Below are 15,503 nucleotides of genomic sequence, written 5' to 3'. Positions count from 1 at the left end.
GATATCTACAGTAGATAGTTTTTATTCGCATCCTGCTATCAGGGTGTGAGTATGAAAGTATCTATAGTTCTATAGTAGATATCAGAGTGCGAAAATAAAAGTATCTTCAGTAGAAAGCAGGATGCGATTATAAAACTATCTGCAGTAGATAGCAGAATGTGAGTATCAAACTTCTAAAGTAGATAGTAAAGTGTGAATAAAAACTATTAACAGTAGATATACGGTTGTGAGTATAAAATTATCTACAACTAGATTTCGCGGTTCTCGGGTTGGGTGGTTCTCGTGACAGGACTATCTCTAATTACCCAACACCCGTTACCCATATAGGCCTACCTACCCTGACCTTTGAAACTACTATGATAATATACGTCTACTGTATGGCTTCTGTACGTGTGCCGTATTGAAATTGGGGAAAATAGGCCTCCGATGAGATGCACCTGCACGGTTAACCACACTGTTTGCAATGTTTGCCGATGCTCGCACTCCGCCCGTCGGTACCCTGCGCTGTAGTTGAAAGCCATCATATATAATATGTGGTTTTCTCTCCTTCATGATCTGCTTTATTCCTGGTTATAAGCCATCTTCCTTGTATGTGCCGCCCCATAAGCCACCTTAGGGCCTTTTATGTAGTGCCGCCCACAAGCCACCCTCCTTCTATGTTTCACGACGTAGGCCCATTACAGTAACACAGCGTGATATACCGTTTTCCACTCCCTCTTTTCTCCTGGTTAAAAACAACGTGCCGCCATTGATATGCGACTGACAAGCGTTTTTCTCTCCTCCCTCCCTCTACTTTTGTCCTGTTACAAGTCGCCCTCCTTGTATGTGCCGCCTCACAGGCCGCCCTTCTTCACCAGCTTTCACCTATATTTATAACGCCTGTTGTATTTTTCCACCGCCCCTTTCTCTTGGTTACAAGCCAACATGTGCGGCCCTATAAATAGGTGGCTGATAAGTTTTTTCTCTTCACCTCTTACTTTTTTCCTTGTTACAAGCCGCCTTCCTTGTACATGTATGTGCCGCCCAAAAGCCCCCATACTTCTGTGTGCTGCCCCACAAGCCACCCTCCTTGTAGTGCAGGCCCATAGTTAAACGTGTGATCTATCTTTTCCTTCCTTGTATGTGCTGCCCGTCACAAGCCGCCCTCCTTGTTATAGGTCACCCTGTAGGCATATTACGGTATAGTTATAACGCTTGTTGTACTTTTCCATCCCCTCTTTTCTCTTGGTTATAAGTTTACCATGTGCCGCCCTTTATGGGTGACTGACACGCGTTTTTTCACAAGCCAGCCTCCTTGTACCGCTCTTCTTGTGAGTGCACACCATGTAAATACAAGTCTCCTACACCCTGGGAGGAAAAAAATCAGTGTTTCAAACGAGGAATCGTGCAAAAACGACTAAATTAAATACATTAGAAAAGGCTTAAAACCCAACTATTAGGCCCTGATTCATATTTAATCCTCATTTAGGCCTTGACTAAACTTTCAAAATGTGTTACATTTCAGAAACACCAAGCTATTCGTAAGGTGGCGTAGGCTGCATGGGCTATATGGTGATCTAGTCGGCATTTTTCTGGGAAAAAATGCTGGACTACATATATAATTTCTACAATGGATGTCTTCATCTGACCTTCAACTTGCAGAAAGGGTAAGTTTTGAAGAACTGAGTCGCTCTGGAGTCAGTGCACCCTTGTATGTCGCCCCATAAGCCGCCCTCCTTGTATGTGCCACCCTGTAGGCCTAATAGTGCTCGCTCTCTCCTATTATTGCCTGATTACACACCACCCTACTTAAATGTGACACCAATATAGGTGATATGCGTGATTTTCTTTCTTCTTTCTCTTTCCTTCTGTTTCTTTTTTCTCTTTTCTTCTCTTCTCTTCTCTTCTCTTCTCTTCTCTTCTCTTCTCTTCTCTTCTCTTCTCTTCTCTTCTCTTCTCTTCTCTTCTCTTCTCTTCTCTTCTCTTCTCTTCTCTTCTCTTCTCTTCTCTTCTCTTCTCTTCTCTTCTCTTCTCTTCTCTTCTCTTCTCTTCTCTTCTCTCTCTTCTCTTCTCTTCTCTTCTCTTCTTCTTCTCTTCTCTTCTCTTCTCTTCTCTTCTCTTCTCTTCTCTTCTCTTCTCTTCTCTTCTCTTCTCTTCTCTTCTCTTCTCTTCTCTTCTCTTCTCTTCTCTTCTCTTCTCTTCTCTTCTTCTCTTCTCTTCTCTTCTCTTCTCTTCTCTTCTCTTCTCTTCTCTTCTCTTCTCTTCTCTTCTTCTCTTCTCTTCTCTCTTCTCTTCTTTCTCTTCTCTTCTCTTCTCTTCTCTTCTCTTTTTTGCCCCAAGCTGGCCCCCAAAAAAAAAAAAATATGCCTAATAGTATGTACTGGTCCATATGGGACATAGCCTAAGTGTGACATGGCCTAAGTGGGACGTGGCCCTAGTGGAACATGGCCCTAGCGGGACATGGACCTAGTGGGACATGACCCACGTGGGACATGTCCCTAGTGGGACATGACCCAAGAGGGACATGACCCTAGTGGGACATGGCCCTAGTTGGATTGGACGAAGTGGGATTGGACCAAATAGGATTGGACCAAGTGGGAATGGATCAAGTGGCATTGGACCAAATGGGATTGGACGAAGTGGAATTGGACCAAATGGGATTGGACCAAGTGGGAATAAACCACCGTGACAAACGTTTCTAGAACTTTATGCGATGGTAGTTTTATACACAAATCTCTGCTTAAGTGAGTATAAAACTATCTACAATAGATAGCAGGATGCGAATAAAAACGGCAGAGGTCAAAGGTCATGGGCTACAGGGACCAATATGTGTAAAATTTCAAACAGCTCTAGCTCAAGAACTACAGCGCCATCAGGGTTCATACTTGATAAAATATTGGCCCATGGCCCTAGATGTATCCTATGGTAGCCGCAACCCCAGAGGTAAAAGTTCACAGGCTTTAAAAGCAAAAAACGTTCGACCTATTTACACAGTGTAGTGCAAAGATGGCAATTGGGTAGCTACCTGTATTTGCAATGATAACGGAGCGCCCTCAGGGTTCATACTTGGTAAAATGTTGGTTCACAGGCTTTAAAAGGCAAAAAACGTTCGACCTATTTACACAGTGTAGTGCAAAAGGTGGCATTTGGCTAGCTACCTGTATTTGCAATGATAACGGATTGGAACGTACGTCAATATCAAATACGAGTCGTACGTTGAACCTATTAACGCATTGTAGTGTAAAAGATGGCATTTTGGTAGCTATCTGTATTTGCAATGATGACGGATTTGAACGTACGTCAATAGCAAAGACGTTCGACCTATTAACACAGTATAGTGCAAAAGATGGCATTTTGCGTGAGTATAAAAGGAGCTACAGTAGATTGCATGGTGTGAGTGTAAAAGAATCTACAGTAGATAGCAAAGTGTGAGTATAAAACTATCTACAGTAGATTTCCGACCCTGTCGCACTTTAATCTCTACTTAAGTGAGTATAAAATTACAATAGATAGCAGGATGCGAATAAAAACTATCTACTGTAGATATCAGGTGTGAGTATAAAAACAATTTTCAGTAGATACCAGAGTGTTACTACAAAAGTAACTTCAGTAGATATGAAAGTGTGAGTATATAGGATTATAGATAGCGGGGTGTGAGTATAAAAGGAGCTATAGTAGATTGCATGCTGTGAGTATAAAAGAATCTACAGTAGATAGCAAAGTGTGAGTATAAAACTATCTACAGTAGATTTCTGACCCTGTGATTCGTCGATTTATGTCTGCCGCGAAATTATTGGAGGTTCAAGATGCAATCTTGGACGTACATGGTTAGGCGTAGAATTTTAGGCGTGTTTTGTCGCTATCGGCCACCCATACATTATTGCGAATATTCGCAATAATTATTGCGAATATTCGCAATGTTATTGCGAATATTCGCAATAACTTTGCAAATATTCCAATAGCTTTTCTCAAGATCAAAGTAGGCTCGGGGCCCATACGTGTTATAATGATGACCCATGACCCCCAGAAATTTCCTGGGGTAGCCCTGACCCCAGAGGTTAAAGGTCATGGGCTACAGTGAGCAATATGTGTAAAATTTCAAACAGCTCTAGTTCAAGAACTACAGCGCCATCAGGGTTCATACTTGATAAAATATTGGCCCATGGCCCTAGATGTATCCTATGGTAGCCGCAACCCCAGAGGTAAAAGTTCACAGGCTTTAAAAGCAAAAAAACGTTCGACCTATTTACACAGTGTAGTGCAAAAGATGGCAATTGGGTAGTACCTGTATTTGCAATGATAACGGATTGGAACGTACGCCAATAGTAAACACGTTCAACCTATTAACGCAGTGTAGTGCAAAAGATGGCATTTTGGTAGCTATCCTTATTTGCAATGATAACGGATTTGAACGTACGTCAATAACAAATACGTTGAACCTATTAACGCAGTGTAGTGCAAAAGATGGTATTTTGGTAGCTACCTGTATTTGCAATGATAACGGATTTGAACGTACGTCAATAGCAAATAGTTTGATACTCACACTTTTTGATTTACTGTAGATAGTTTTATAATTACGCCCTGCTTTCAACTGAAGATACTTTTATTCTCGCACTCTGATATCTACTATAGAACTATAGATACTATCATACTCACACCCTGATATCTACTGATGAAGTTTTTATTCAATCTCTGCTTAAGTGAGTATAAAACTATCTACATATTTATAATTACGCCCTCTAATCTACTGAAGATACTTTTATACTCACAGCCAACTACTGAAGATACTTTTATTCTCAAACTCTAATATCTACTATAAATACTCACACCCCGACTTTTACTTGTTGGGAGTTTTATTCACCCTTTGAAATCTACTTTAGAACGTTTTGTACTCACACCCTGCTATCTACTCTACATATTTTTATACTCATGCTTTGCTGTCTACTGTAGATATATTTACACAGACACCTTGTCATCTACTTAAGATTCTTTTTATACGCACACCCTGCCATCTACTTTAGCTCGTTTTACACTCATACCCTGCTATCTTCTGAATATACTTTTATTCACACTTTGTTATCTACTTTAGAAAGGTTTTTACTCACACACTATCTACTGTAGATAGTTTTATGTTCACACTTTGCACCAGCTATCTACTGTCGATAGTTTTATACTCAATAATTATTGCGAATATTCGCAATAACATTGCGAATATTCGCAATAATTATTGCGAATATTCGCAATAATTATTGCGAATATTCGCAATAATCACACCACCAGTTTGATTATGTAGGCCTACTTATTAATGCAATCGGTGTTTCATGCTTCGGCGTCACGGTTCTATAACTTTATAGATAGTTTGATACTCACACTTTATTACCTACTGAAGATAGTTTTATACTTGCATGTTGCAATCTACTGAAGATACTTTTATTCTCAAACCCTGATATCTACTCTAGATATGTCATCTACATCAGATTCTTTAATACGCATACCCTGTCATCTACTTTAGCTCGTTTTACACTCATACCCTGCTATCTACTGAAGATACATTTATACTCAAACTTTGCTATCTACTCTAGATAGTTTTATAATTACGCCCTCTAATCTACTGAAGATACTTTTATACTCACAGCCAACTACTGAAGATACTTTTATTCTCAAACTCTAATATCTACTATAAATACTCACACCCCGATTTTTACTTGTTGGGAGTTTTATTCACCCTCAGATTCTTTAATACGCATACCCTGTCATCTACTTTAGCTCGTTTTACACTCATACCCTGCTATCTACTGAAGATACATTTATACTCAAACTTTGCTATCTACTCTAGATAGTTTTATAATTACGCCCTCTAATCTACTGAAGATACTTTTATACTCACAGCCAACTACTGAAGATACTTTTATTCTCAAACTCTAATATCTACTATAAATACTCACACCCTGATTTTTACTTGTTGGGAGTTTTATTCACCCTTTGAAATCTACTTTAGAACGTTTTGTACTCACACCCTGCTATCTACTCTACATATTTTTATACTCATGCTTTGCTGTCTACTGTAGATATATTTACACAGACACCTTGTCATCTACTTAAGATTCTTTTATACGCACACCCTGCCATCTACTTTAGCTCGTTTTACACTCATACCCTGCTATCTTCTGAATATACTTTTATACTCACACTTTGCTATCTACTCTAGATAGTTTTATAACCACACCTACTATCTACTGAAGATACTTTTATTCCCACACACTGATATCTGCTATATATAGGCCTACTGTCATACTTATAACCTGATATCTACTGTTGATAGTTTTATTCATACTTTGCTATCTACTTTAGAAAGGTTTTTACTCACACACTATCTACTCTAGATAGTGGTATGTTCACACTTTGCACCAGCTATCTACTGTCGATAGTTTTATACTCAATAATTATTGCGAATATTCGCAATAATTATTGCGAATATTCGCAATAACATTGCGAATATTCGCAATAACATTGCGAATATTCGCAATAACATTGCGAATATTCGCAATAATATTTCCATTTTTTTTTTTTTTTTTTTGGCACTAATATGCTTCCGTAGCTACTAGATGTGTTTTAAATAAAAACAAAACATAGCAACTTCAATAATTATAATATAAAATCCAAAACCTGCAAAACTTGAGTGAAATTAAATCTTGTTCATATTATCGTCAGAAGAGCTCAGAAGCCATAGAAAATAAGGTGTGACGTTTAAACTTGGTTTGGCTATAATGAAGTTTTTAAACACCAGAAAGAGAAAAAAAATTGCAGCATCAGAAACTGACTTACCTTCGCACAAGAGGGACTGCATGGCTATGAAAGCCAACAACATCACTGCCTTGTGTGTCATCATCAAGGAGCGAAATCCTAAGTCCTTTTGGAAAAACAGCTATTATCCAGTATGGCTTTGAGATATTAAGCAACAGAACAAACCAAAAACCGGTTTGCTACCCGCAACCGAAGCCGATCACTGACTGCAACAGAGCGGGCCTGGCGAAGGGTTGTGGTGGAATGTATCGACTCTATTGATATGTAAAGACGACACAGACTTTGATTTTGGATTCTAATGTAATGAATAACATTTTGTTACTACAGGTTCACTGATTTTTGTTATAAATGTAAGTTCCCCATGTTCCCAGCATGCTGTATTCCATGATATCAGCAGGGTATTCAAGTAAACTTCAACATGCACATAGACATGGCATATCACCAATATTATATGGGCGGAATCAAGTGTGTCAAAAAAAAGAGGAATTCCGGGGGAAAGTCTCCCTCCCTTAATTAAAACTCACCCGTACTGAAGTAGTTGGTACTCTAGAAGGTCGTCTCTGACCGTCCCTTTTTGACCAGTAGATAGCTGTTCGCATGTTGTCTATCTTCTATAAAACGGCAATTGTGCATCGGAGATAATCTTCAGTACTAAGATTCTTTAGCCCCTCAATCATAAGGCTTGTATATCCCTTACAGAGTCGGATCTTCTAAATTTTCATGAACGCCCCTTAAAAAAACAAAATTAGTCCCTGCTTTAGAAGCCACCTTGAATGATGATGTTTTGGGGCAACTTAAACAGACCCTATATTATCTGTCTCGAAACTGGCGTTTTGTCTCAATTTGGAGTTTGTTGTTGTTGTTGCTATTTTGTTTTTGTTTATGTTTTTTGGGGGGTTGGTTGTTGTTGTTTTTTGTTGTTGTTATTTTCTTGTGTGTGGGGGTGTGGGGGTGTGTGGGGTGTGTGGGGTTTTTTTCCTCGATTGACTATGCCTTTGTTTTGCATAAAGATTTGTGCTCAGAATAAATGAAGCTTTATACTTTTTTTTATTAATACTGTTTCCTAATAATACTAGATGCCAGTAAAATAGTTTTATATAAGTCAGGAATTGACGTTCAAAGTACGAAATTAATGACAGACCTTTTTAACATCCAAGAAACATGCAGGATTCCATCAACACACCCAACTTTATAACAAAATTTCCGGTATTAGGGTTTATAAAGTGCACGTCCACAAAAAGTATCCTTACACTTAAAAGAAAAGCAAGATCTTAAAGATCCTTACCAAATGATAGATACCTTATTCGGCACGATGCGACTTTAGTTCCCAAATTATACCAACTTCAATGAAAAAGACAACATTTCAACAAAAGACAAAATTTACATAGACTTTTTCTCTCAAAACACGCTAGTTATGAACACAGCGATTGAGTGTTGATCTGGTGTAATGAGTTCTTTATAATAGTTAATAGGAATCACCCTAAACATGCTGAAGGTGGAAATGTGACACTTTGAAGTGCTCTCTTTTGACATACAAATTGATATACACTCTTAGAAAAAAGGGTGCAAATTAAAAATGTGTTTGTCCCGACAGTCCCGTATATGGAACGCTAGCTCTTGAACCCTTAAAAAAGGTTCCATGAAATCCAGGAACCCTTTGGGGAACCCTTAAAGGTTCTATAGCGTGCACAGAGAACCCACAAAGGTTCCCCAGAGTGCCTTAAGAACCTTTAGTGGTTCCTTTGAGAACCATAAAGGGTTCCATATACGGGACAAACGAAGAACCCTTTTAGCACCCTTTTATCTAAGAGTATACCCAGCAAACACAAAAACGTTTAAAACAAGCGATGTTTTGGGTTTGGTTAGGTAGAATCGTTTTACAACATTAAATGTCGGGTTATATAAAGGTCGTGAAAATGTTTTAAAACGTTTTGTATGTAAACACACTGCAACAATATTTTCAAAATGTTTTCAAAATATTATTGTAAACTATTTTTTTGTGCAAACATCTTTTGCCAAATATTTTGTCAACACTTAAATAACATTATGTTAAAATATTTGCATTAGGTTATCAAAAATGTTTTTAATGTTATGAAAACGTTTTATACCCTTTACATACCATTTATATAATCCGATATTTAAACGTTTTCTGACAACCCTTTTCAACCTTTTGCGAATGATGTCCAAAACGTTTTGTGTTTGCTGGATAACTTGGGTTAAATAAAGTCGCATCATGCCAAATGAGGTACCAAAATGCGCAGAACAAAATTATCCATCTATTGATTTATTTACGTGGTAATTTAGGTTGAGTGTCTTATATACTCCCGTCAATCCCGGGGGGTAGGGGGACATGTCCTCGCTACATTTTTGGATGGTGGGACACAATATCAAATTTCCCGTTACCATATAAACATGTTGCTTTCGAGCATTGTTCCTTTCGATATGCTAGACCTTCATTCTCATCATTCATCCATGCGTTTCAAATGAACAATTGAATAAACCGCTCATTACACCTCCACTTGGGATAGTCGGCAGGGGCACATTACGACGTAGTTTGACCACGCTTAGCAAGTTCGACCGCGTGCATCGTTTTGATTTACAACTTTGAATATGTACCAACAACAACGTTCATAATACTGGTATAATCTTTGTCAATTTAGTGTTTGGTAGCCACATTTTGTATCAAATTGGAGCTAACAAGATTGTGCACACGAACTTATCAATCAAATTGTCATACAAGATAAGGTTTTGCTGGAGGACGAGTTACATAACCAGTAATAACTGCGGACTTTCTTTATTTGAGGGGTTTATTATCAATACACGGTATTTTTCGCCTATTATAAGCCAACTTTACAGACCTTTTTTATTCTTCTTTGGTGGATAGGGTTATGTTTACTTTATACGTTATTGTCCATTTTGACTGTCATATTGGTTGTCAAAATTGTGCAAGGAATTTTGGGATATGTGCCGGGGATAGGTGGTTACAAATTTGACAATTTACTGAGGCTAAGCTTAATTGTTCAACCATTGGGTTTTGATTCTTTGAAATTAGTTACCTATCCTGCTTTATTCCAGCATACGCCTTGTATTATACCAAATCATTGAACCTTTAATCTACCTACTAGTTTTTTCTGGTAAACACAATAAAGTCACCAAAGTACCACAATTTTGTTTAAATATTATTACACAGTGCGTATCAAAATAAAGTAAACAGTAAAATGCCACTAGATTAAAAAGTAGGGCCTACGAGGTATTTGGTGAAAATGCTCTAGTTGATATCTGAATCAACAGTTTGTCCTCCAACAACTGTGAAATCACTGGCGTATAACAATTAAAAAGTACTCAGGTCCTATTTTTGCGAGCTGAGTAAAAATCCACTTGCGCAAAGTCAATTAAAATCAAAACAACATGAAAACCGCATGATTCATGACTTTCTTTACAATAATTGACAGACTTAATCTTCTAAACGCACCATTAGATTCTCAGGGGGGGCGTGGGAGTTTGGGTCAGGCAGATTTTTTTTTTCGCCGCCGTAGGCGGCGGATTTTTTTTTTTTCGCCTCCAAGAGCACCAAATTTTTTTTTTAGCCGCCTTCGGCGGCGAAGTTATTTTTTTTTCAATTTTAATGTTAATTTTTATACAAAGTTGGGTGGGGGAAATTTTTTTTTTACTCATCACTGAGGCAATTTTTTTTTTGTCTCACTAGTGGGCATAGTTTTTTTTTCGTCTCACTAGTGGGCGAAGTTTTTTTTCAAAAACTCCCATGCCCCCCCTGGAAATCTAATGGTGCGCCCCTTATAGAATCTTTGTCTCAACATAACATTCACACCACGTCTATCTGACTATGGCGCTGTCTGCAGACCTTGACGAACTCCAGGGACGCATAATTGCACAAGTTGACATCCTCAGGCAGGACAAACCTTCATAAGACGTAATTTTAATGCCATTGTAAGGGGCGCACCATTAGATTTCCAGGGGGGGGGGGGCATGGGAGTTTTTTGCAAAAAAAAACTTCGACCACCAGTGAGACGAAAAAAAAAAATTTACCCACTAGTGAGACGAAAAAAAAAATTTGCCTCACTGATGAGTAAAAAAAATTTCCCCACCCAACTTTGTATAAAAATTTACATTAAAATTGAACAAAATACTTCGCCGCCAAAGGCTGCGAAAAAAAAAATTTGGTGCTCTCGGAGGCGAAAAAAATAAATTCTGCCTGACCCAAACTCCCATGCCCCCCCCCCCCTGATAATCTAATGGTGCATCCCTAAAGAAAGCTAAAATCTGCATACAGAGGAATGGTGACCATCTAAAAGACTAAGATTGTCAACAAAAAATACTGTGGTTTATAATTTATGTTGTTTCGATTCTGTATCAATTGAGTGTTAATTTTGACTAAATTCAGAAAATATTTTGGCGTATATAAAATTGAAATAAAATTCTCTGCCTCCTAAACCACATAAATTTTAGCACGATTGGTTATCACGAATCGTTATAATAAATTATGATGTGCAGTTAATATTCATATATTCTTTTATACATAGAATGCTTCAGTTTTAACACAAAAAATAATTCATTGAAACCCCTCCCACTCGGCGATTTCAAAAGGTAATCACGCTTCCCTAGAATGTGCAATAAATTAGCAAAAAAAATTCTTATTTTAGCAGTATTCTAGAAACTCTGGCGTACGGCTGTAGTCAAGATGTTGATGTATCATGTAGCTATCAAATAGAGTATTTTGACCAAATACCTCATACTTTTTAAGCTAGTGGCATTTTTCAAACTGTTATTTGATACACACTGTATTTTACTCTTGGGCATTATTATTTAGTAATGTAATACATTGGCGACATTCGCATTTGAAAACTTTTGACGTTATACAAGCTGTATCAATGATTGGTACCCAGCCGTTTTCATTGATAATCATAATAATGGATGATTCTGACACATCAAAATTCAACATAAGATCCATATAATTTGTGGATTAATTGTATAACAAATCATAAGCTTTATATTTTGGATATTTCAAGATTATCAAATGTTGTATTTGGAAGAGGCAGGCTTTTCAATAGCTTTCAATAAACAATAATTTGATACAGCTTGTATATATATATTTTAAAAAAAGTAGAAAATAAAGTAGCTGCATGCTTTTCCTATTAAATGCAGTGGAAAATAAAGTTCAAACTTCGGTCACAGTACTTGGATATTAAGCTGGATACTATAAAACTAGCATTTGAATAAAATAACAGACGTGCCTAGACCCATTTCAATGTTAAGCCTTTTTTGATGTTTGGTAGTGTTAGGGTTTAATAGGAATTGAGGCGCTATTAAGTAAAATCTCTTTATACAATACTTCCAGAAAGTGTGGATTATTGTGGAAGAAAACCACCGATGCTACTTTAGTTACAGTTTACAGATCACGAAGTTTCGGCTCGTGGTTTTCGTTTGAAAGCTAATGCAATGAAGAAGTGTAACAACTTTCCCAGCTTGTCCGTGGAAAAGTAACTAGGCCTTTCTCTCCCCCAGGATTTAATCATTGCACTATGACATCTAATCATGAAATCATGGTGGTGGGTGTTTCTGTCATTTTGGTCGGACGCCAACACAGCTTATTCCGTGAATTGTCTGTGCGTCCGTGCATGCTTTGCTGTATTCGAGGCCCATTTAAAACTAAGTCTTTTGTTTGATCACGAGAAATATATATTTTTGCTGCTTTGAGACTCTTTATTATGCCATGCATTACAGGTACAAGTGTCCTTTTTAACACGTACGCACCGTTACAATCTTTAGTTAGGAGCTGTACAATAATTATGAGCCCTGGGGAGGGTAAAATTGGGGGGGGGGGGGCAAGAAAGTTCTGGCGAGCCAAAAGGAGGGGGAAGGCAATTTCGAGAGGGGGGGCAAGCGATTTTTGGCACACATTCATGGGGTGCCTTTTTAATAAAACGCACTAAAAAAGGCTTAGGAAAACGGTACAGAAACGCTTAAATATGCTCATTTTCCTGCTCGCTGCACTCACAACATATATATCAGGACCATTTAAGGTTTGTAAATTGGGATCCCCAAAATTTGGCATGTGCAAGGGGGGCAAAGAATTTTTGGCGGGCCGAGAGAGGGGCAAGCATTTTTTGGAGGGCCGAGAGGGGGGCAAGCAATTTTTGGCGAGCCGTTTGGAAATTTACCCCCCCCCCCCACCCCGGCTCATAATTATTGCACAGCGCCTTACGTTATCACAGCAAGTTGAAATTTCATGCGTGATGCGCAAATAGAAAGCTATTTATCTATGCCCGTGGAACGGTGGCATAGATATTGTATTTGTTGTGTTTAGTCTTCTCCGTCTCCTTCTCCTCCTTCTTCTTCTCAAGACCACTTTTTTGCACTCCTCTATCTCAAGAACCATAGTAGCCTCAGGGCCCATATTTGGTATACTGATGGCCCATGACCCCTAGCATCATCCTAGGGTACCCCCGACCCCAGAGGTCAAAGGTCATGGGCTACAGGGGGCAATATGTGTAAAATTTCAAACAGCTCTAGCTCGAGAACTACAGCGCCCTCAGGGTTCATACTTAGTATAATGATGGCCCATGGCCCCTAGAAGTAACTTATGGTAGCCACGACCCCAGAGGGCAAAGGTCACAGGCTACAGGGAGCAATATGTGTAAATTTTTAAAACTGCTTTAGCTCAAGAACTATAGCGCCCTCAGGGTTCATGCTTGGTACAATGATGACCCATGACCCTTAGATATTTTCTGCAGTAACATCGACCCCAGAGGTCAAAGGTCATGGGCTACAGGGAGCAATATGTATAAAATTTCAAACATCTCCAGCTCAAGAACTACAGCGCCCTCATGGTTCATACTTAGAGAGAGTGTGTGTAGTCTGGTGGTGTTTTAGAGAGAGTGATGGTCTGGTGGAGTATAAGAGAGAGTGAGGGTCTGGTTGAGTATTAGAGAGAGTGTGGGCCAGTCTGGTGGTGTTTTAGAGCGAGTGAGTGTCTGGTGGAGTATAAGAGAGTGTGAGGGTCTGGTGGGGTATTAGAGAGAGTGTGGTCCAGTCTGGTGGTGTTTTAGAGAGATTGATGGTCTGATGGGGTATAAGAGAGATTGAAGGCTTGGTAGGGTATAAGAGAGAGTGTGGGCCAGTCTGGTGGTGTTTTAGAGAGAGTGAGTGTATAGTGGAGTATAAGAGAGAGTGAAGGCTTGGTGGGGTATTAGAGAGAGTATGGGTCAGCCTGGTGGTGTTTTAGAGCGATTGAGTTTCTGGTGGAGTATAAGAGAGAGTAAGGGTCTGGTGGGGTATCAGAGAGAGTGTGGTCCAGTCTGGTGGTGTTTTAGAGAGAGTGATGGTCTGGTGGGGTATAAATGAGAGTGAAGGCTTGGTAGGGTATTAGAGAGAGTGTGGTCCAGTCTAGTGTTATGAGCATTACATGTATATCAAATGAAAGTTTAAAACAAGGGGTTTCACATGGTGCTCACCAAGTTTTCGTTTGTGAATAGGGGAAGGGGGGTTAGGTGTGGTCACGGGCATAGATATTCGTGTTTGGTCAAACACAACTGTGGTTTCTAGTTTGACCTTGTTTTTGCTGTCTAACCTGCAAATGTCATCGCTAAGTCTGCACGTTCCTAACTGTTGCAGTCCAAAATAGGTTCAATGGTATTTTTTGAAGCAGCGCCCCCGGGCGATGCTTCCCTATTTAATTTCACCGAAATGGCTTACATACGATTTTGGCTATATCCCGCAACTTTATGATACACCATTGACAATGCACAGCGGCGAGCTTTTAGCACGATCTGGTACCTTATGCAGCGTAGGCGCATGCCCACTTTCTATTTGTCATGGGTTTGTTATACATGTCGGTAACTGACTGAGAAAGAGATTACATGAGAGTGAAACCCCCATAATGCATTACGAGTCAAGCATACTAGCGACTGGAGCAACAGCTGTTACGTACGGAAGTAACTAAGGGCCACGTGAGTTCGCTTTGTAACGCAAGAAGTCGGGATCTTGTGATCACAAATCCCGACTTCTTGTGTTCCTGACTTAGCCAGTTTGAAATAAAGAGATAGTAAAGATATCAAAATAAAGAAATAGTTAAGATAACTCAGGATCTCAAGAACTCATGAAATGTGTTCAATTTTCACGGCGTTAGTATTTCAAATGTAAGCCCATCCACTTTAGTTATCTCGAGATCCTATTTTCTTGACTTAAAGTCAGGAACTCTGGAGTTCCTGACTTCCTGACTTCAAGTCAGGAACACAGGATCACGAGATCCTGACTTCATGACTTTAAAGTCAGGAACTCGTGAACTCAAGCCGCGCTTGAGTTCTTGAGTTCCTGACTTCATGACTTTAAAGTCAGGAACTCGTGAACACAAGCCGCGCTTGAGATCCTGACTTCACGACTTTAAAGTCAGGAACTCGTTAACACAAGCTGCGCTTGTGTCACGACTTCCTGACTTTGAACTCAGGAAGTCACGAACACAAGCGCGGCTTGTGTTCGTGACTTCCTGACTTTGAACTCAGGAAGTCACGAACACAAGCGCGGCTTGTGTTCGTGACTTCCTGACTTTGCCTGGACTTTAGCATGTGTGTTGCTAGCGCCATCATTTGATATTATATGGATGCATTTACGCTCTCTCAGCTGGTAGGCAGGGGCTATTTTAGGCGTAAAAAGTCACTGCACGTTGGCAAGTTTAATTACTTTTGCGACAGTGGGCTTCGGAG

General features: G+C 39.3%; 2 protein-coding genes across 2 annotated transcripts in view; both read right to left on the bottom strand.

Annotated features, from left to right (window-relative positions):
• Positions 1-7,013, bottom strand: part of LOC140164315 (uncharacterized) — a 59,996-nt gene extending 52,983 nt beyond the window's left edge. The window contains exon 1 of the mRNA XM_072187589.1: positions 6,805-7,013. Coding sequence (XP_072043690.1) covers positions 6,805-6,868 — 64 coding nt within the window. The 5' untranslated portion in view covers positions 6,869-7,013. The remainder of the gene's footprint in view (positions 1-6,804) is intronic.
• The window catches only part of LOC140164314 (uncharacterized), a 156,958-nt gene that overhangs the window by 59,925 nt on the left and 81,530 nt on the right, over positions 1-15,503 (bottom strand). The gene's annotated exons all lie outside the window — the stretch shown is intronic.

Source organism: Amphiura filiformis, chromosome 11 (genome assembly GCF_039555335.1).
Source record: "Amphiura filiformis chromosome 11, Afil_fr2py, whole genome shotgun sequence".
Classification (NCBI taxonomy): domain Eukaryota; kingdom Metazoa; phylum Echinodermata; class Ophiuroidea; order Amphilepidida; family Amphiuridae; genus Amphiura; species Amphiura filiformis.
The sequence above is the reverse complement of the archived record's forward strand: the minus strand, read 5'-3'. Positions and strand labels throughout refer to the sequence as shown.